This window comes from Martes martes (assembly GCF_963455335.1).
Source record: "Martes martes genome assembly, chromosome: 17".
Classification (NCBI taxonomy): Eukaryota; Metazoa; Chordata; class Mammalia; order Carnivora; family Mustelidae; genus Martes; species Martes martes.
The window spans coordinates 42,612,698-42,633,139 of record NC_137905.1 but is presented as its reverse complement, the minus strand read 5'-3'; the positions used below and the strand labels follow the sequence as shown (position 1 = coordinate 42,633,139).

At 59.1% G+C, this 20,442-nt stretch overlaps 1 protein-coding gene across 1 annotated transcript; it reads right to left on the bottom strand.

Annotated features, from left to right (window-relative positions):
- Positions 1–301: 301 nt before the first annotated feature.
- On the bottom strand, positions 302–20,179 carry KMT2B (lysine methyltransferase 2B; the record flags this gene model as incomplete). Its single annotated transcript, XM_080828367.1, has 37 exons — positions 302–894; positions 988–1,117; positions 1,236–1,319; positions 1,435–1,542; positions 1,821–1,998; positions 2,102–2,176; positions 2,265–2,402; positions 4,921–5,030; positions 5,108–5,197; positions 5,284–6,580; positions 6,662–6,889; positions 7,963–8,123; positions 8,224–8,302; positions 8,379–8,499; positions 8,677–8,835; positions 9,688–9,825; positions 9,908–9,999; positions 10,096–10,211; positions 10,787–10,860; positions 10,995–11,105; positions 11,198–11,287; positions 11,363–11,547; positions 11,743–11,856; positions 12,345–12,462; positions 12,909–13,004; positions 13,101–13,247; positions 13,387–13,500; positions 13,641–13,739; positions 14,017–14,111; positions 14,400–14,678; positions 14,919–14,974; positions 15,136–15,415; positions 15,694–15,844; positions 15,938–16,051; positions 16,302–18,370; positions 18,616–18,688; positions 19,817–20,179. 37 exons carry the CDS (start codon positions 20,177–20,179, stop codon positions 619–621), a joined length of 8,208 nt encoding a protein of 2,735 aa, XP_080684493.1. The 3' UTR covers positions 302–618.
- Between the last annotated feature and the right edge of the window lie 263 nt (positions 20,180–20,442).

Genomic DNA, 20,442 nt, shown 5'->3' with positions numbered 1-20,442 from the left:
CCACCTAGAGCCGGCCTCCGGTGCCTCTGGGCAGCCCGGGTCTCCTCCCCGAGAAACGGCCCTGCTACCCCTGGAGCAGGTCATCTGCAAGGAGCCCGACTCGGTTCTCACTGGGAACTGGCAGAGAATGTGTGGCTCTGAAGCTGGAACAGACCTCCCCCCCACCCCCAGTTTCCTTGTCCTTCCTAAGGGTGGCCTCTCACGCCCTGCTGAGGCTGACAGGCTTCCCTGGCTCAGGAGTGGTGTGGAGAACCGGGAGCTCCCACCTGCTGCAGCACCACACAGATGGGAAGACCACCTCTCCAAACATTGACAGACTTTATTATGGGGGGTTCCCACCTGGGAACCCGCCCTCTTAAATAAAAAAGTGCATAGAAAAGAAGGGATTTAGAAACCTTTGTACAGTATCTACATCCTGGGCCCCCAAGGCAGGGAGGGGGCGATTGCTGGGTGGGCTGGAGGGGTGGAGGCGGGGCCTCTGCCACCTGCGAGCCCACGTCCACCCTGGACAGGAGGGTGGGGGTGAGAGGCTCTGGGGGGTGGGGGGGCTCAGGAGCAGCCCCTCCCCAGCTTGGGGCGAGACGGCAGCAGGGGGTGTGGGGCGGGGCGGCGGTGGCCTCAGTTCAGGAAGCGACGGCAGCGCTTGGCGCCACAGTTGCAGGGCAGCTTGTTGCTGGCGTCCTCGATGGGGAACTTGTAGTCATAGGTGAGCTCCTCCCCGCGCAGGATGCGGCGCAAGGCAAAGATGACGATGTGCTTCTGGCCCTCCACATGGATGACCCGGGAGAAGCAGTTGGGCTCGCACGAGTGGTTGATGAAGCGCGCGGCATTGCCGTGCATCGTGGCGTCCACCACATCGAAGTCGTCCATCCGGAACATGTAGCACCCGATCCCCTAGAGTGGTGGGGAGGTGCGGTCAGGGGCTCTCAGTGCCCACGGCCCAGCCCCGCTGTGCCCACCTCGCTCCCACGGCCCCACAGAGCCCACCTTCCCATCGTAGAACTTCTCTCGCTTGTCAGTCAGCACGGAGCGAATGACGATTCCAGAATACTCGATGACCATCTCGCCGGCATCAATGTTCCGCTTACAGAACAGGCCCCGCCCGTGGATGGCAGATCTGCAGGGTAGGACGGGCCAGGGGGAGCTCAGGGGGGAGGGGGACAGAATCAAGGCGGCCCCGCACCAGGGCACCTGTCCATCCACCCAAGGGGCATCCTCCCCCCAACCCCACTAACCTGTAGACACCCACAGCCTCTTTGGATGTCTTCTTGAGGTGGCGAAAGCGCATGGCCATGGGCAGCTCCAGGCTGGTGGCACGTCTGGTGGGGTCAGCAGTGTCACAGGCTGGTACCCAGGAATGACCTCTCTTGCCCCTGGTCACCCTCTTTAGGACCCTTCCAGAACACCCCCAGCACCCTGGCCTGCCCTCCATACCTGGTTGACCTGAGCTGCACCTCATCCTCTTCCTCGTCACAGGCGGCTCCCTCAGGGAGCACCCGGTGCTGGGAGGCCAGGAAGTTGAACATGTCAAAGGTGCATTTCCTGCAGCAAGGGGGGAGAAGAGAGGGTGGGTAACAGCTATTCCTTCAAAGAGATGTCACCCACCTATCCTCTGACTGGGGCTTGCTGCTAGTAAGGAAGAAATACTGCTACCCTCAAGACACAGCAGGAGGGGGACAGATGGGGCTCACTCTTCTGCTATGAACTCTAGGAATAATTCCTGGAGGGGCCAAGCATCTTCTCCCAGGCCTCAGTTTCCAATCTCTCGAGACCTAACTCCCGCGCTTGAGAACACCCACAGGGCCACCCCGACATCTCACCGGAGATAGACCTCGGCCCGGGCTGCCCCATGGGGGTTCAGGGGGGGTTCTTCCTGGCCCTCTCCCTGCTGGTGGTAGCGGAACTTGTAGTGCTGGCAGCGCTGGGCCCCAGGCAGCTGCTCCGCCAGGAAGATGACGGCGTCATGGTGGATGCCCAGGAGCCTTGCCCCGCTCATCCCTGGGGACAGTCAAAGGTGAGGACACACATGTCATGTCAGAGGCCCATCCTGTCCCCTGGGAGTGCGCCCAACGCTCAGCATCCCAGCAGCCCCTCTGCTTACCACTGAAGGAGAGATGCCGGAGCCGGGCGTGCCCTCGGGCCTCTTGCACCTTCTCAATCAGAGTTCTCCATGCCCCTGAGGGGAGTGCAGGGCAAAACGGTCAGGATGGGGCTCGACGGGAGGACCGGACACCTTCCCTCCATCACCACCACTCCCGACTCACCCTCCAAGCTCTCTGCCTCCACACTGAACCCATCCTCACTGCTGATCTCGAAGCGCAGATGTGGGCCAGCCCGTTTGGGGGCCTGGTTCTCTTTGTCCTCTGGGGATGGAGGCTCTTCCTCAGAGCTTGACGCCTCACCTGGTCCCAAGCAGCAGATCAGAGTAGGTGAGGATCACCCCTCCTGGACGCCGGGGCCCCGGGTTCCCCAACCCCCGCCCTTCCTCTCCATGCACAAGCACAGACAATTGGGCTGAGGGCTTTCTTCCTGCTCTAACTGCCCCATGAGCCCTGCAGGATGGACATTATTTTTTTCTGACGAGCCCACAGTCCCTTTTCTGTTAAGAGTTCTCGGAGAGATGAGCATTTCCACGGCAGCAGCCTGGGGTGCCCTGGCTCAGCAGGACACACTTCTGGCTCACTCAAACCCAGTTCACCAACAATGCCCATCTGCCCCTCGCTCTTCTCTCACAGAAAATTAAAAATACCAGAGGAGAATATCTTGCACGTGTATTTTTTTTATATGTAGCACAACTCTGTAAATATTACAAATTTATTATATAGGCCCCTACCCACAGAGTCAAGTACATGTACGTTACGAGCTATTTAAGGGATTTCTCAGGGGCTAAAGATTTTGCAGCTCGAACAGACAGGACTTGCTGCTGTAGGAGATGGGGATGTGAGAGCCAGCGGAGGGTCAAGAACAACTCTGAGGTTTGGGGCCTGAACAACTGAAATGGAGATGGTGAGGACAGGGTGGAACAGATAGAGAGCTGAGTTTGGGACATGCTGAGTCTGAAATTCCTCTCAGAAAACCTGCCCTTGCAACCTGCTGGAGACAGGGAGCAGGCAGCGGGATCTAGGAGCCTGGCTACCGATCTGTCAGAGTAGGAGATGGGATCCAGAGCCAGGAAGAGATGAGAACACTTGAGAGTAAGTGCAGACAAGGAAGTCACGGCCAGGGCGCTGGGACACTGGGACATGCCAAAATGACAGGGTGAGGCAACGAGGAGGCAAGAGCAGAGAGATGAGGAGAGGGGTGGGGTTTGGGAAGCCAGTGAGGGAAGTGCTACGAGGGGCGCGGGGTGGAGCGGGGGGTTGTGTCTGTGTGTGTGGAGATCAGCCCAGATGCAGCGGCTCGCTCAAGCATGGCGCGGTCTGAGGACTGACCGTCCAGAGCGGGGAGGGTGGGAAGAACCTAAGTTTGAGTGGAAGGTGCTGTAGGAGAGGCAGGACCCACGTGGCCACGCTTGCTCCCCACACCACTCCTCTGGGACCTGACCGCATGCCCTCCCAGCCCGAGGCAAGACTCCAAACCTGGTTTGCTGTGTGACCCCATCATCTCCAGGCCTCAGTGCCCCTGGGTTCACCTCTGACAACTTCTTCCACCTCCTCTTTGCCCTTACCCCATCCTCACCTCCATTCTGTTCCCTGAACCCGACAGGCTGACTACAGGGGCCTCACCCGGGCGCTCTCATTGCCTTCTTTCTCACGGCGCTCGTTCTCAGCTGCAGTACACTTGCTAACGTACGTGTCTGCTTCCTCTACCAAAATGTGGCGTGGTCCCTAAGGGTGGGGACCTGTCCGTCATGGTCACTGCCATATCCTCACGCCACCTCTGACCCCCATACGCAGTCTTTCAGTTAAGCGGTCTCTCGTGTACCTCGCTCGGCTTCCACGCTCAGTAACAGCGCTACGTAATGAGACAATCCACGTATCCGGACAGGGCTGGGGCCAGGAGAAATTCCGAACCTCAGGCTGCTCTGTTAACCAGTTCACTTGGCTGTAGCGTACCCCCTCTCCCATGGCCCTCTATAACCAACAGAGCACTCACTGCCCTCCCAGCTTCACCGAGGCCATTAGCCCAATCCACTCCGCGCGCGCGCACCCATCCTGCGTCCTGACAGCTCTGCAACTGCACTGACAGCCCTCCCCCAGCCCCCGCCCCGTGGCTCCCCCTCAGTGGTTTCTTCAGATCCAATGGCCACGCCTTCTCCCACCTCTGCTTCCTTCCGCAAGCCCCTTCACCCTCCTCCATGGCTTTGTTGTCTCAGCCCTCAAACCCCACCGGGCTGCTGCCCACCCTCTCCTCTCAGACCCTTAGCCAAGCTTGCTGGGTCTTGTTTTGGCCCACTCATCAACCACTGTCTTCAATTCTGGACCCTGATGCAACATCCTTCCCAGCCAGTACCCCAAGAGTCCACATGCCTGGTGTCCTCTGCGGCACTGCTCTCTTTTTAAATCCTTCCTAGTCCTCCTGCCCCTCTGGATCCTAAATGAGCTCCTCGCTGGCTGAGTGCTCTTGTCTAGCTGTGCGGCTCTAAATCCCATCTCTAACTCTGACAGCCCCCACACTGCTCAGCCCTGCTAGGGACCTAACCCTCTGACCCCAGCAGATCAGGCTCTGAAGCCGACCCCTGGGCTCTTGGGCACTTTCGCAGGGCCTCTCATGTGGAGCTGAAACTTCATCTTTCTTTTTCTGCCATGGGCCACGAGCTCCGAGGACATCTCTCTAACTCTGAATACCTAGTCTCCGGCTCAGAGCCAGGTTGGAGCACAAGGTCTATCTTTTGAAGTGGACCGATTCTGCATCTGACCATCATCACCCAGCTGAGGCACGCACAGGAAGGGGTAGGGAGAACGAAAGGCTGGTCCCTACCTGAGTAGTGGTGCCACTGGGACTCAAGCAGCAGGTCAGGGGGACCATCGGGGGCCCGGGGAGGACCACCTTCTGGGAGTGGCAGCAAAGGGGACCGGTCCTGGAGGGGCCTGTGAGGAGAGACCTGTCAGAAAGAGGAAGAGATGGATGTCCCAGAGCCTCCAGGGGAAGGGCACTGGCTACTCACCTTGGACTTTCCTCCCCAGTGGGCTCCCCAGGCTCATCCAAGTCGAGAACTCCACGCACTGTGGGCGTTTTCATCCTCACTCGGCTAAACCTGGGGGAGGAACCCCAAGAAGGCTGAGCTGCCTTCTCCTGCCCCCGTCTCTTGCCCTCCTCCACAGACTCAGCACATACACTCACCCGCTGCCACTAAGCCCTGGACCCTGGGGAGCATCCTCCAAGGACTCTCCATCTTCCTCCAGCCGGGGGGTCTTGTTTGGGGGAGGCGCTGGTGGGGAACGGCCAGAGAAGGTGGACACCCTCTTGACGCGGATGGCCTGATGGGGCGGGCTGGGGGGCCCACTGCTCAACACCAGTGTCAGTGGAGGAGGGGGTGGTGGTGGGGCGGGGCGGACCACCCCTACCACTGGCAACACACCCAGCAGCGGTCCCGGGGGCAGAGTCCAGGAAGCAGGGGCTGTGGGGGGTATGGGAGGGGGCAGAGGTGGCTGCTTCACTGGGGGTGAGACGGGTTCACCCTCCCCAGCCATCTTCACGAACACTTGCCCGAGCTTGTTGACAAGGATGATTTTGGATGTGGCGGGTTTGGGGGGCTCAGGAGTAGGGCCCAGGCTCAATACCCGGACCCCTGGGGCCCCAGGGAGCCAGGCAAACGTCCGAGTGGGGTCAGCTGGGTTGGGGGGTAGGCCCTGGGGAGGCTGGCTGCCATTGGCCAGTGGAGGCGCTGGGGGGAGCGGCTCCTCTCTGGGCCCAGCACCTCCCTCCCCGGGCCCCCCTAGGTTCTTCAACACAAAATCCACAATTTCTGACGGCAAGTCCTCAGGAGGTCGGGTTCTGTCCCCTGCAGCCCCGATGACCCCAGCCCGGCCCACTCCTGGCCCTGAAGGAGGAGTCCCCTGGCCCCGAGGCTGCTGGATGGCCTCTGCCTCGCTGTCCGTGCCGTCATCCACTCCATCCAGCTGTTCGATGCGGGGGGCTCCAGGAAGGGCACCAGGGGCCAGGGCAGGGCCAGACACCACAGTCACAGGGAAGTGGACATAGCGGGGGGTAGGGCTGGCCTCTTCCTCTGAACTGTCCCCTGGGCCCCCGTGGCCGCTCCCCACTACCCCCGCAGCCACAATCTCTTCCTGGAAGGGCTCAGTCCCCAGCAGGCTGGCCGCAAAGTCCAGGTCAGCAGCACTCAGTCCTGATACCACCTCCATGTCCTCAAAGTCTGGGCCCAGGTCTTCAGGGGGTGGTGGAGGAGATGGGGCTGGGCCAGGGGGAGCCAGCTCCCCTGAGGTAGGTGTGAGGGCTCTAACGACTGAGGTAGGAGGGGGCACCCTGAGCTGTGGGGAGGTTCTGAGAGGGGGAGAGGCCCGCCGTGATGCCGGCAGCCTTGGGGCCAGGGGGCTGGGACGACGGGAACGTCTGGGGGGAGCTGGGAAGTCCAGGTCTCCCACCGTGGGGATGTGGTGGGTCAGAGAAGATGGACTTCCTGTGGGGGGAAGGGTCAGTGTCAGCCATGAGCTCCTGCCTCACCCACCCACCCCTCTCCCAGACACTCCCAGGTACTCACCAGGGGAGGGCAGGGGTCCAAAGGAGACACCCCCCAAGGGCCTCCGGGATGGTGAGTAGTTGGGCACTTTGATTCGAGCCCCCGAGAAGGAGCGGGGGGCCGGAGGAGGGGCACTGCTTAGATCTGGCCGAAGTGGGGGGTCCAGGTTCTGAACAGGTGAGTGGTGCTCAGGAGCTCCGGGGATGAGGGCATCTATATCTGGAGGGGGGTCCACATGATCTGGGGGCTCTGAGGAGGCAGGAGAATGTCATCAGGAATGGCAGGGGCTCTCTGTGAAAGCCTCTCCTGACACACCCTCCCTCCTTCTGAGCCAACCGAGCCTTCCCCACCCCTGCCCAATGGTCTGGTCACAATGTGCACTGGTTCCCAGTCATCACCCAGGTCTCATACCCCCCGTGGCTTCTTCAAAACCTCCACACATGCGTGGATCAGGGGCCCTCTGTAACCCTTCCTCACCCGTCTCTGCCACCTCCCCCATTCCCAGCCGCCTACTGTTCTGACTCAGGCCCTGTATGCCGCGAGGGGCACTGCCCTCTCTCCAGCAGGGCCAGTCCCACCACTTTCTCACCCGTGCCGCGCATCCCTGCCACATCAAACGCATCTGCCCCATCCTGGCGCTTGGGGCTCCCCATTACCTGGCTCCACCCAATCCATGAGAACCAACCTCTGCCACCTCCTCCCAACATTCCTCTGTTACCAGCCAGGATGGCTACACCCTCCTCCCCGCTCTACTTCATGTCATGCTCCAACCTGGCACAAACCCCTTCCCTGCAAACACACTCCGATAATCTTCCTCCTCCTGTTCAGCCCACGAGCTCTCCTTTACCAGTCTCCAAGCCCAATCCTTGCTGTGTGCCATCCAGCTCTCAGCGACACCCCTCAGCCCTGGAAGGGCTACGAGGGGACCGATGTGGCTCACGTTCCGATGCCAGCACGGTGTTACTGTGCGGAGTGACGGCCCTTTCTGTGCTGCAGCAGAGCAGAGCCAGCACCTTCCGCAGAGGGCTGCAGGGAGCATCCTGGGCGCACACGCCCCAAGCCAGGGGGCTGTAACACTGTTTGTCTAGAAGCTGCCACCCCCCACAAGCAGGTAGCTCTCCCCTCACTTCTGTGAAATGCTGAGTGTAGCCCCTGGCACGTAACGCACAGCTGTTAAGTGATCACTTATTGGCATTATGACAAAAGGCAGAATGGCAAATATTCAGGGGTTTCTTTAGGGAAGAGGGGAATGGGGTTGGTGTGTAACCATTTGGGGAGGGCAGCATTCAGGGAAGGAAATGAGAGAGTTCCAAGGCCCTTACCTGAAGAAGGGGCAGGGCTGTGCACAATGGTCTGATTCTCCTCTGCTGCCTCCAGGTGAACTGGCTCTTCCCTCGGACCCCATGGCCGATACTCCAGAATACGACACCGATACCAGCAGCGCCGTCGAGCATCCACTGTGCTCCAGTACAGACGGGAGCACCTGTCAGGTGGGCGTGCAGGTAAGAGGGTCAGGACAACTTGGGAAATGGGATCCTGTCCTGGAGTACTTACACCCCACCCAGGCCCCCTGGGCTGCTCACTGGTAGCCAATGGGGAAGAGCCGTCCCTCGCAGTCCGAGAGATCAGACAAGGTACCCAAGGAGTCAATTCGGATGGAGCCTATGGTGCAGAGAAGAGATCAGGAAGGTGGGCCAGGCAGGATCAGGAAGACGAGGGTAGAGAGCAAGAGGCTTACCAATGAGCACATTGATGGCATCAGGTTCCAGCCCCGTCAAGAACTTTCGCTTAAAGTTGATGCCCTCAAAGTCCACATAGACTCGGCGGAGAACATCAAACCCATCAGGGGTCACAATCTCCTGGAAGAGGGATGACAAATGGGGTTGCTGGGTTGGTGAGAAGCAAGGGGGATGTGAGGGAAGGCTCTGAGGCAGGGACTGGACAGCTGGGGCTAGGGCTGAGGGGCTGCAGGGGTCTAGGAGTGGAAAGGGGAGAGAGAGCAGTGGGAAGCTGTCCTCCCCACGGTTCTGGCTCACCTTGCCATCCAGCAGGTCTGTGTGTTTCTGGCAGAAAACTTTCTTGTCGTCCTGGAAGATGCAATAGCTGGCCCGGGCACACATGAAATGGAAGTTGCTGAGGCAGGAGGAAAGGCAGCAGCCCACTGTGGCTCCAGGCTTCAGGCAGAGTTCACAGCGCTGCGGGTGGAAGGGGCTGCTGAGGGGAGAAGCCAGTGACCGAGACCAGGGTCTGATGCTCAGCATCACTATCCTTGAGACTTTGCTTGGGCCCGTCTAGCCTAGCACCTCGCAAAGCAAAGGCACTCATCAAACATACCCTCTTCCCTAGCTGTATCCAGGGCCAGATGCACATCAAAACTACTCCAGATTTTCTGAAGCAGAGTGTCGCAACAGAGACAAAAATAACAACATCTAACACCTACCAACCAATATTTACCACCTTTCTCATACCATTAAAAAAAAAAAAATTACTTGAGTAATCATTACATTCTACATGTGGAGCTTGAACTTATGACCCCAAATCAAGAGTTGCATACTCTTCCTCTCATGCTATTTTAATGTAAAACTTTTATCATTTTATTTAATCTTCACATTTGCACTCCTCCCTCCCCAATTCGTATCACTCCATGTCTCACTTCCTGAGCCTGAGACATTCTACAGCACCAGGTCCCACACTGGTGAGGAGAGGTTTTAACCCAGGCAATACCTCACCTCACGGGGACACAGGAGGAGCTAACTGTCACACTGTACAGAGAGCATCCAGCACAGGTTCAATCAACAGATCTTCTAACTTTTAATCTGCCAAGCTTCAGACCCAAATATGGGGTCTGATAGGGCAGGGAGCCACTATCACTGAAGCACCAGAGTCCTGGGACAACAAAAAATGGTACCCAGGACCAGCAGTGAGAAGTTATGGCGGGGCAGAAATTGTGAAACAAGAGCAGTTTCCCCTACGGGGGTAGGGAAGGTGGGGGAGGGGGCCTACCCAAGACCCTGGGGCTGCCCACCTCTCTAGGCCCGGGCTCTCACCATCTGCCTCCCTCGAGCCACAGCAGCATGCACATTTTTGAGGGAGCCATCATTTTCCTCAAACACTTCAGCTGACCAAATGGCACAGTTGACGTGTGTCCACTCATTCTGCCCAATGTATAGGAGTCGTCCTGCCTCCTGGGGGCAGAGGAGAAATGGTGTGAGGGAAGGCCCTAGGGACTAGGCCCCACCACTTGGGGCTTCACATGGTAGCCCTCACCTTAGAATCCGCATCCCCGTATTTGAGGCAGAGCGCACACTGACGAGGGTCCTCCAGGTGTGAGAAAGCAGCTGGATCCTTGCCCTGAAAAGCTAGAAGAGATGTGGGAAGGCAAGTCCCAGAATCAGGACTGAGAGCATGTCCCACCAACTCAGGGGCACCGGCTTCCAGTCCCCACTTCCCAGTACCTGCTGAGGGGTCCCCCGGAGGCTGCCCTGATTCTGGGGTCTCAGGTTCCTGCTGCCTCCACTGAGCGTAGACATGGTCCAAGGATGGGGGCAACACGGCATTGGGAAGAACTCCGCTGTGGACAGGCAGGGTCAGCATCTGATACGTCTAACAGGGGTAGCCACCCACAATCTTAGCCTAAACATGCCATGACACACTTGATCCTCTCTCCTGTGGCATTTCTTCCAGTCTCCCAAATAAGCCAGGGCCCCTTATCCACCTATGATGCATGAAATGCTATTCCTCATGCCTGGAATACTCTTTTTCCACATCTCGGCTTGGATGTCATCTCTTCTGAGAAGCATTAGCCCTAAGCACCTTCTCTGGGCTCCCAAAGCACCCTGGACTTTCCCACCACCACCCTGACTGTCTGGATCATCACGCACTACTGTGCCTGCTCAACCCCCCAGACACGGCTTACTCACTTTTCCCCAACATCACCTTTCCCAAAGTAGAAACAAAGTGAGCAAACTGCACAGAGTCTTTGCTGGCCTACAACCACTGAGGACGCTCACCCTGGTTCCACCACCCTCCAGACCCTAACTCTGTTCCTCGTCTGTTCTCGGCCCAGGATCCAGACCCTGGATTCCCAGGTGCCCTTGCTTTTGCCTTTGTTCCCTGGTTCCCCTCCTGTTACCCAGCCTTGCTCACTTCGGCAGCCGGGTACTCCGTCGCCAGTACTTGGGGTCGTGGGCGTCGAACCAGCCGAACGCAGACTCTAGCAGCTGGGGAGTGGGTTAACAGGATGAGAAGAACTGGCTTCCCCAGGAAAGCTGGTAGGGATAGGGTCTGAAGGACCCCCACCCTCCTCCCCACTACCACTCAAGCCACTCTAAAGACATTCCCCCAAAGTTCTCACCTTCAGTAGGAGCCCCTTCATCTGGCCTCCAGCCCGGCGCTCTGGCTGAGTGCCTTCTCCTTCTTCTGAGTGCCTCATCAGGATGCCCACCATGTCCTCCATAAAGCTGTGCTGTAAGGGGGCTTGTCAGGATCAGAGCCCCCACCCCATACACCACCCCCCTCCTCCTGGCGCCCACCTATTCCCCTCAGTGTCCCACTCACCACGGACTTGTAATGGCCTTCCTCGAAGCGCCGACTCACAGCTTGCAGATCGCAGGGGCCTGAGTGCAGCTGCTTTCCAGCCTGCCCACACTGTAGAGACAGAAAGTCAGCAGGGCTGCTGCTGGGCCTGGCCCCACCCCATCCTACCTCCTGAGGCCCCCAGACCTGAGTGCACAGCAGCAGTGGGCCCGCCACCTTGGAGCTCAGCAGGCCCTGGAGCACCTGGCGTAGGCCCCCCTGCAGGGCCCCACTCAGGGCCTCTCGCCAACGGGGATGCGTGGCCCCTGCACACGGTCCGCAGGTGTACAGCACGGAGTCTGGCAGCCCAGAAAGGATCTCATAGTCTTCATCTAAAATAGTCAGGGTGGGAAAGGAGAGAATGATCTGGGAGAACACGAGGGCTCTCAGCAGCCCAGAGGAGTTGCTGAGGACATACATTCATGACACCTGTCCTGTGAGGGCCTGTGCCGGGGGTATACAGGGGACGCCTCTGCCCCCTTCCCCCTGGGTGCAGAGGCGGCAGCCCAGGCACTCTGCCTGCTCACCCGAGAGCCCCTCGCACTTGGCATGCACCCAGTGGTCACACTGCGCGCACTGCATCATCTTGCTCTCGTAGTCGTTGTCTTCGTAGCAGCGTGTGCAGATTGGGCAAAAGTTTCCTGCAGAAGACGGAGGAAAAGGGCAAGTCAGAGGGGCCAGAACCACCACCCCTTGTTCAGCTGCTATGACAGCTGCCTCTGCCATGCCCCAACTTGGGACCTACCATTCTCTAAACGCTGGCTGAGGATACGCCTCTCGCAGCCCTACAGTCCCAATGCCTCACTTGCTAACATACTGCCTGAATGAACACAAGGGGAAAGCCCAGGTTTTCAAAGTGATCAGTGGAGACTCGAAGTTCCAAGAAGCAGGTCACGGACCACTACAACGGTGGGGACCAGGCCAACTCCTGCTGCCCTGAGAGGAACTGTGTCCCTCTACTTGAGGTATTAGATAGGCTTCTGTGGGAGACTACCATGAACAGAAAGAAAAGTTCTATGGCTACAAGAGGATACAAAGCCACTAAAAAACTGCATCTATCCTGCCTGTCTAGGAGCCTGGCCCAGTGCCCGGTGTCCCCCAGGGCCCAGGTCCCCTGACAGGTCCCCACCTTTCTCAAAGAGCTGGGTGCACCTGGGGCAGAGGCTGTAATCTCCAGACCACTCGACGTCCCAGTTCTTGCCTGGAGTTGCCCCACAGCTCTTACAGCGCACGCAGGCCGAGCAGATCTGAGGGGGTGCAGGGTGACATTAGGGGGAGCAGATTGGAGCATTGTGGGGGGCTATGATGGGAGGAGATGGGCAAAGAGGAGTGGATGGTAAGCAGGAGATAAATGAGGAAGGACAGGTAAAAGGAGAAAAGGTGTACAAGAGAAGTGAGGAGGGAAGGAGGAACAGGAATGAGGTAGGGGAGACTGACAGATGGAGACAAGGAGGAACAGAGGTCAGGCAGGGGCAGGGGATTCTGAGCCCAGGACCATGAAATGCATGAACCCTTTTGCATTCTTCAATCATTCGGTACAAATTCTGCACATAAGTCTCGTCTATGTGAAATTTTGGAAGAAAAATGCTATTTATCAGATAAACTCTCACAAGGACCTCCAACCTTCCAGTCTGGGGGTGGTAGCAGCCTTAATTAGAACTCCAATGCAAGGGGTGTGGGCCTCATCTCTCACCCAGTGGCGCCGTTTGCGTGTGGCCCGAGTTGGGTAGCTGGGCCCCAGGCAGGCTGGGTGATAAGCATGGCGGCAGCGCTCACACTCCAGGAGGTGCTGTTGGAAGTTGGGAGAAAAACAGCAATGGCAGAACCTATGGGCACAAGTACTCCCCCCTCCTCCATGCCTCCACCACGGCTCCTGTGCCCAAACCTTGGATCCCCGGCCTTTGCGCCCACAGACATGGCAAAACTTGCAGCGGCGGCAGCACCAGGTGTCATGATGTTGAGGCAGGGGCCGCTCGGCCTCCTCCAGACAGAACGGATGGAAAGGGTCACAGCAGACTTGGCAGAACACCAGCTAGGGATGGGGAGAGTGAACAATGGGCACAGTGTGAGGCCAAGAGGCCAAGGGACGAGACCCTGTTGAGGGCCCAAGCAACCAGGCAGTAAGGGCCAATGGAGACCTGGGGGGTTGTGGAAAAAGGCGGGGATCCAACCTCATGCAGGCCTTTGCTGGCACACAGCAAGCACACCATCGGCGGCCCCCCTGGCACAGAGGTGAGCACGCTCAGGCCGCCCATCAGCCACACGTTCTCCAGGTCACAATCCTCCTGAGGGAAGAAATGACACAAGATCAGAGAGCAGCCAGGAACATAAGCCAAAGCCATTCTTTAAAGCCCTGGTTTCTCAGCTACAACCCACAGGTTTCTTTCCAACACAGTCCTTAAGACCCTCTCCCTCAACGCCATACCTTAAAATCCACACGGACCCGGTGCACTCCGTCAGGGGACTTCTGTTTTCCAGTCCAGCCATTGGGAAAAGAGGCAAAGGGACCAGGAGCCAAAGCATCCTAGGGAGGGTGGCGGTGGTCAGAAAGCTGCCAGCCTCACCGTCTGCAGACTTCTCTCCATACTGTCCTCTCCCCCGGCCTGCCCAACCCTGTCTTTTGCCCAGATCCTACTTTGCTTTCCAGAAGGACCTGCCTTACCCCTCAGGGCCTGTCCTCTGGTGTGGACACAACACAGCACTCAGGTGAGCCCGTTACCCTGACTTGCTAGGAAGCTCCTGAAGGGCGGGAGCCATGCCTTCCACAGGGCTCAGGGTTCTTGGTGTGGGGCCATGCTGACCTTGTCCAGGCGCCTTCGGGCCTTGAGCTGCAACACAGGCTGCAGGGTGGGTTTGCGGGGCCGGCTCTGCTCCTCGGGTTCTGGCACTGGCAGCTCTAGGCAGCACATGTAAGTGGTGAGGGTCCTCCTCTTCCCTGCCCCATTCCCTTTCCTCCATACCCCCTAATGTTACCTGGATCCCCATGGCTGCCTTTAACTAACCAACAGGATGACTCTTAGACCTGGCTCGATAAGTTCTGAAAACTTTATACACCCATTTTCCCTGTCCACCCCAGATTACCTCCTTCTCTGCACTCTCTAACACAGATACAGCCCCTGGTCTGAAAACCCACCTACACAAGACACAGGACTGACTGGAAGGGGAAACAATAAGCAATTCGCACCATTCTCTCGGGGGGTCCGACGCCGGGGAGCAGGGGGACCCCCAGGCTCTGAGTCATCCGAATCCTCGAAGATATCATAGGAGGGTCGCTGTTTGACGCAGCGCCGGGCTGACTTGCGCTGCAGTAGGAGGGAGTCCTGCTCCTCGGGCCCTGGGGGGGCCACCACCTCCTCCCGGGGCCCCCCAGCTCCCGCCCCCCGGCGTGGGCCTGGAGGACCAGGGGAGGCCTCAGGAGATTCATCGGAATCCCAGGGCAACAGCGTCTTCACTATCGTCCGGCCTGTGGGAACAGGGGACTTAGTAGGATCTGAGCTCAGTCAGGGACATGGGACACTGGGATGCAGAAAAGCCAAAAAGAAGTGGGACAGAAGAGAACGAGTATAGGAGAGATATGAAAGCACACAATGGAAAGATGACAAAGGTAACAGACTGCAAAGATAAAGGGAGGAGAGCAAAGAAAACACGGTTCTTCCACACCATGGATCTAAATAAGGTTGTGTAAAGCATCAAACCTCGTTACCTTTTTTAGCCAGCCGTTCCATCTTCCGAGCCTCTATCTTGTCACACTTCCGGTATCTGGGGAGGGGAGCAGCACGTCACCAGGGTAGGGGACTGGTGGTCTGGGGGAAGAGAGGAAGCTCTCCACAAGGATGCCAATCCCACTGCTCTGGCGGGGCAGGAGGCCTGGGTGACTGACAACCACGGGTGGGAACAGAGGCTGCGCCCTGGCTACTCACACACAGCACTGCTTCTTGGTGTTGGGGCCCCCAAATTTGGGCTTGTCCAGGCAGTTGACACAGGACCCACAGTCCTGAACACGCAGGCAGCCCCGACAGTGTCCACACCGTGCCATCCTCATCTTCTTGCCATGATGGGAGGGCAGTGAGCGCCGGGGTGTATGGGCCAGGGTCCCTCCAGACCCTGCAGGCTCTGATTCTCCCCCAGGCCCTGCTGACTCCACCTTTCCCCGCCGAGACCGTGACGGGACACTCTCAGTCTCAGATGCTGATGATGTATCTAGTGCAATGGAGAGGAAAGGATGGGGCCACTAGGCCTTTTACCTCAGTTCCCTGTTCTCCCCCAGATCTGATTCAACTGACCCTCTGGTCCCGACTTTCCCACAGTGCTCAGGTCCCAGGTGCCCTCAAATCTGCTCTAAGACCTAGCACTCCAACCCACTTGCCACCTGCCCCAAGCATCCAACTCAGCTCCCGCTCTCCTAGGCTCTTGGTGCATGTGCTCGCCCCCAAATGTGACACAGCTGTCAAATCTTCCCACAACACACCCGCCCCTACCCTCCGTGACGAGGTCCTGCCGATCCCGGAGAGGGAGAGCACTGAGGCGGGGGACGTCTTCGGGCACCATAGCCCGGGCCTGACCTAGGGCCACAGCAGCATGACGACAGACATGTTTGATACGGGGGCCTTGCACAGGGGACTCAGGGCCCTAGGGGAGGAGAAACCAGGAATACATGTGGGAAGTTGCCCCTTGTGCTCCTGCAACCAGCCTTCTTCAGAGGGCTCTGCTCCCACTCCATACCGACGGTCTCTCTCTCTTAGTTTCCATCGATTCATCTTCAGACTTGACAGAACCTCTATCTGAGATCTGCTTGACAGTCCCCACGACTTCCTCCATCTGCCCTCCAGGGCTCGGCTGGTGGGGAAATAAACAGGGTCAGAGGCTGGAAAGTGAGGAAAAATAGGGCCGGGGGATGAGCATCGGGGGGGGGGGGGGCCAGGGAAGGAACACAGGCAGCTGAGAAGCAGGGAAGGACTGGCTTTAAGGGTCCCCTGAAATACTGGAGGGGGTCTGAGGAGGCAGGAGGTGACCGAAAACTGAGAGAATGGAGAGAACTGAGGCCAGACGACTGGGTGCAGAAACCTGGCCAAAGTGCCATGCTTACCGGCATCAAAGACGCCACCTTCTGCTGCTGCTGCTGCTGATCGATCTTGAACAGCTGCACCTTGGCTCTCTTGAGGAGGCTGAACATTTTCTCCTCCACACCAGACAGTGGTAAGGAACCCAAGCCCGCAGTACGGGCCTTTTCCAGTGGTGACAGCTGCTGCGGCAGTGGCTGCAGCTGCAGCTGTAAGTGTGCCTGTAGTTGGGGCTGCTGTGGTGGTAGCGCCTGGGGCGGCAGCTGGCTTGGCAAGGCCTGGAGGGGCTGCTGTAGCTGAACCTGAGACTGCTGCCCATTGCTCAGAGACGGAGCCCCAGGAAGGGGCACCTCAGCCTTAACAGGAGTGGCGACCACGGGGGCAAATCGAGGCAGGCTGAGGTGGTTGGTGCGGCCCACTGCCCGTGGCTCAGGCTCAGCTGGAGAGTCGTCGGCAGGAGGCGGCTCTGGCTCAGGGGCTTCCGGGGCCCCAAGAGGAGTAGTAAGCACCGATTCGTAGATCTTCAAGTGGGCTTCACTCGGGGTAAACTGAGGTGCCCGAAGGAGCAGGGGCCTCCGTGATGGAGTGACAGGGGCAGGAGGTGGGGGTGGGGCCGGTGGGGGGGCAGGAGGAGGAGGGGGCAGTTCCCGGGTCAGCGAGGTCCAGCGAAATGTGGGTTCCCTTAGAATGGACCGTCTCTTCTCAGGGAGTGGGACTGGGGTAGATGGGGGGGTTGGGGCACGTGGTGGAGAGGGAGCTGGTGCTGGTTCTGGGGGGGCAAGTGGGGAGGTGGCAACAGGAGGCCGCAGAACAGGTGAGACTTCTACCCTTAGGGGTTTGGGGGGGTCTTCGTCCATAAATCGCCGGGGTGTCTTGATGACTCGAGAGGAGCGGGCACTCACCACAGGCATAATAAACTGCCGGATATTCTTCAGGAAGGTGGTACTTTTGGGGGCCACAGTGGGGCTGTCTTCAAGAGGGCCTCCCGTGGTGGTGCTGGGGGTTGGAGTGGGAGGAGAGGTACCCTCCGGCACTGCCCGAGCAGCTTCTCGCTCTGCCCTCTGGCTAGGGGTCAGGGGAGGCCGGCCCCTCTTCCTGGAGCATGTAGCTGGGACCACTGGAGGAGGGGATTCTTCCTGCTCCTCTGGGGCAGGAGGTGGTGGAGATGGTGGGGGCAGAGGGGACACTGGGGGTGGTGGAGGGCAAACTGGGGATGAAGGAGAAGTGGAGGGGGGTGGGAGGGGTGGAGGTGGCAGCGGAGGTGGAGGAGGTGGAGGAGATGGAGGAGGTGGAGGGGCTGGAGGAGCTGGAGGAGTCGAGGGTGGAGATGGCAGCTTTGCCTCTTCCTTTTCCTCTGCTAGCATCATCTCTTCTTCAGGTCCAGCTCTCTCTACCTTCTCTTCTCTCTCTTCCTTGTCTTTCTCTTCTTCTGTCTCCTCCTCTCCCTCTTCCTCCAGTTTTTGCTCTTTTCTCCAGCAAGGGCCCTCTCCCTGTCCAGATCCAACTTTGGCTTGGGGGGCATCCTGCCAGCTTTCCTCATGTTGATCTTGACCCTGACCTGATTCGAGTCCCAAGGACAACTGTCCCATCTTCACTTTTTTGGCCTTTGAAACAAACTTGATTACGAGAGGGAGCCCGCCTCGGCCTCGGCCTCTACCTCCACGGCCTCCTCGCCCAGACTGTCCTCCACGCTTGGGGGTCCCAGGTCCTGGGCCAGGCCCCTCCTTGCACTTCCAGCTGCCAGTTCGGTGTTTTACGGGAACCACAGGAGGTGGGGGCTCAGGTTTGGGGATTGTCACAGCTGCTTCTGCCACCACTACTGCTTGTTGCTTCTTCCTGCAGGGGCCTGCTGGCCGTCCTGGGGGCCGTCCCCGAGACCGACGTGGAGTGGAGGGCTCACATGCCCGGCTCCGCGGGGCTGGGGGTGCCTGGGCCCGCCGGAGAAGTTCAGTCAGTGCCTGCACCATCCGTTCTGTGCCCTCCTCACCCCGTTTCCGGGCAGGAGTCTTTGGGGGGGTAGGAGCGACATCTGCTAGGCGAGGAGGCGGAATGGGGGTCGTCTTATGCTTGCGGCCCCGACCTCGGGGGGCTCGACCTAAAAGGAGAATAGGTGTGGGGAGATGGGTCAAGCTAGCCCTGCAGACTGAAGAAGGCACTCCAGGAGGGCAAGGACTAAATCTTCCTTGTCTCTTTCCCCCACAACCCAGCCTAGCTAGGGCTTTGAACACAGAACACGCTACGTAGCTGATGGAGACTCTAGTTAAACAGGGAAGAGCTAACACGAAGAGCAAGAATAACATTCCTGTAAAGCTACAGAGGTAGAGTTTCCCCATCACTCACCTCGCTGGGATCGGAGCGCAGAGCGCAGGGAACTGGGGGCCACATCTTCATCTGAATGAAAACCCTGAAACTCCTGATTTAGGGGACCAGGGGTGGAGGGGAGAAACAGCAGTCAGTGCCAAAGCCCTCGTTCCACCTGAGATTCAGGTATGGAGGTATAGCCCCAGTTTACCCCTTAACATACCCCTACCTATTTAGAAAAAAACTTAAGACTGGAAGATAAAAAGAGTAGAAAAGAGTCTCTCCCTAGGGTTGGAGGCACAGGGTATTTCAAACCCCCATCCCGTATACCGGACTACACCAGCACAGCCGTCAGTGGTTCGCTGGCCCGGAAGGGAACAAACTGGGTCTTCTCAGGCCAGGCAGTAGACACTATGCTCAGACTCCCTCATCCTCCAACTCAAAAAAAGGTGGGACTACTGTTTACACACTCTCAGGTTGCAGTTTCCTCCTGAATGAAGATGGGAATAGGGGCACTCAAGTCGAGCGTGTGTGTGTCTGTGTGTGTGTTTCAAATCGTTTACCATAATAAGCTCTACTCTGAGCCCTGAGGTGACTGCAAACTGTCTTAAGTAATACAATCCACACCCTCCTGACTTTTCTGAGGCTGAGGATAAATCCTGAGCTGAACTCGGACCTGCTAGAGTTCCCAGCCTCAGCCTTTATTCCATTTTTCTTCAACCTGTGCCCCCAAGAGGAAGCCCTCCAACATGCTACCATCTCTCCACTTTTAAGAGGAATCGGGGAACTGGTGAATCTGGGATGTGTCAGAGATTTTGAGGCCAGGTGAAGCAGCCTACAGGTAAGAGCCCAGAGAGCCCCAGCCTGGGTCCACTAAAGCCACGCTGCTGCTGTCAACCACCACTGGTTGGGCATGCAGTATCCATAACCTTCTCGCTCAAACCTCTACTGCAATAGCTTTGCCAACTACCAAGATCATCAGCCCAGGACACTTCTGCAGGACGTGCCTCAGGCCCAAGTACCCAGCTGCAGCCCAGGCTTCTCTATATACTTTCAGAGGCCTTTTTCACCGACAGTTCCGTGCAGCCTATCTACTCCCAGGCCTATTCCCAGGGCCCCTTCCCTCCGCAGGGGCCCTGAGAACCTCGCTTCCCCACTCCACCCCTCGGGGCCACCCAGACCCTTGGAAGCCCCCGGCCTCCGCCCCGCCCGGCGTTGGGGACGCCTCCGACTGCCTCACCTCATCGTCGGATTCCTCGTCACTGCTCTCCTCCTCCGGCACGCAGCCACGGCTTGGGCCCCAGCCCCGGCCCCGGCCCCGGCCTCGGCCCCGCTGAATGCGCGGGCCGGCCCACAGGCGGCGGAGCCGGCGCAGGCCCCGGCGGAGCCCCAGCAAACGGAGCAGGGCCGTGTCCTCCCCGGGCTCGGCTCCGCCCGGCCCCGCCGCGCCGCCGCCGCGCCGCAGAGCTACCCGCACTCTCTCGGCTCCGCTGCCCCGTCCGCCGCGGCCCCCGCCCCCGCCGGAGCCCCGCGGCCGGCCCGGGAAGCGGCCCCGCGCGGAGCCAGGCCCGGGGCAACTGCCGCCGCCCGCCGCCGCCGCCATCTTGGCACCGTGAGAGGGGCCGGGGAGGCGGGGGGAGGGGCGGCCCGTGCGCAGGGCCGGGGGGGAGGGGAGGGAGAGGTGGGGCGGGGCGGCTGCGGCTCACGACAGCAACCAGCGCCGCCGCGGGGCCAGCAGGAGCCGGGGGCTGGGCCGGCCACGCGCGGGGCACCACGGGAGCGGGAGTCCGAGGCCAGTCGGCAGTCACCCTTAGACCGCGCCTGAAGAGCACAGACCCTGTGTGGCGGCCGGAGAGGGGTGAGGCG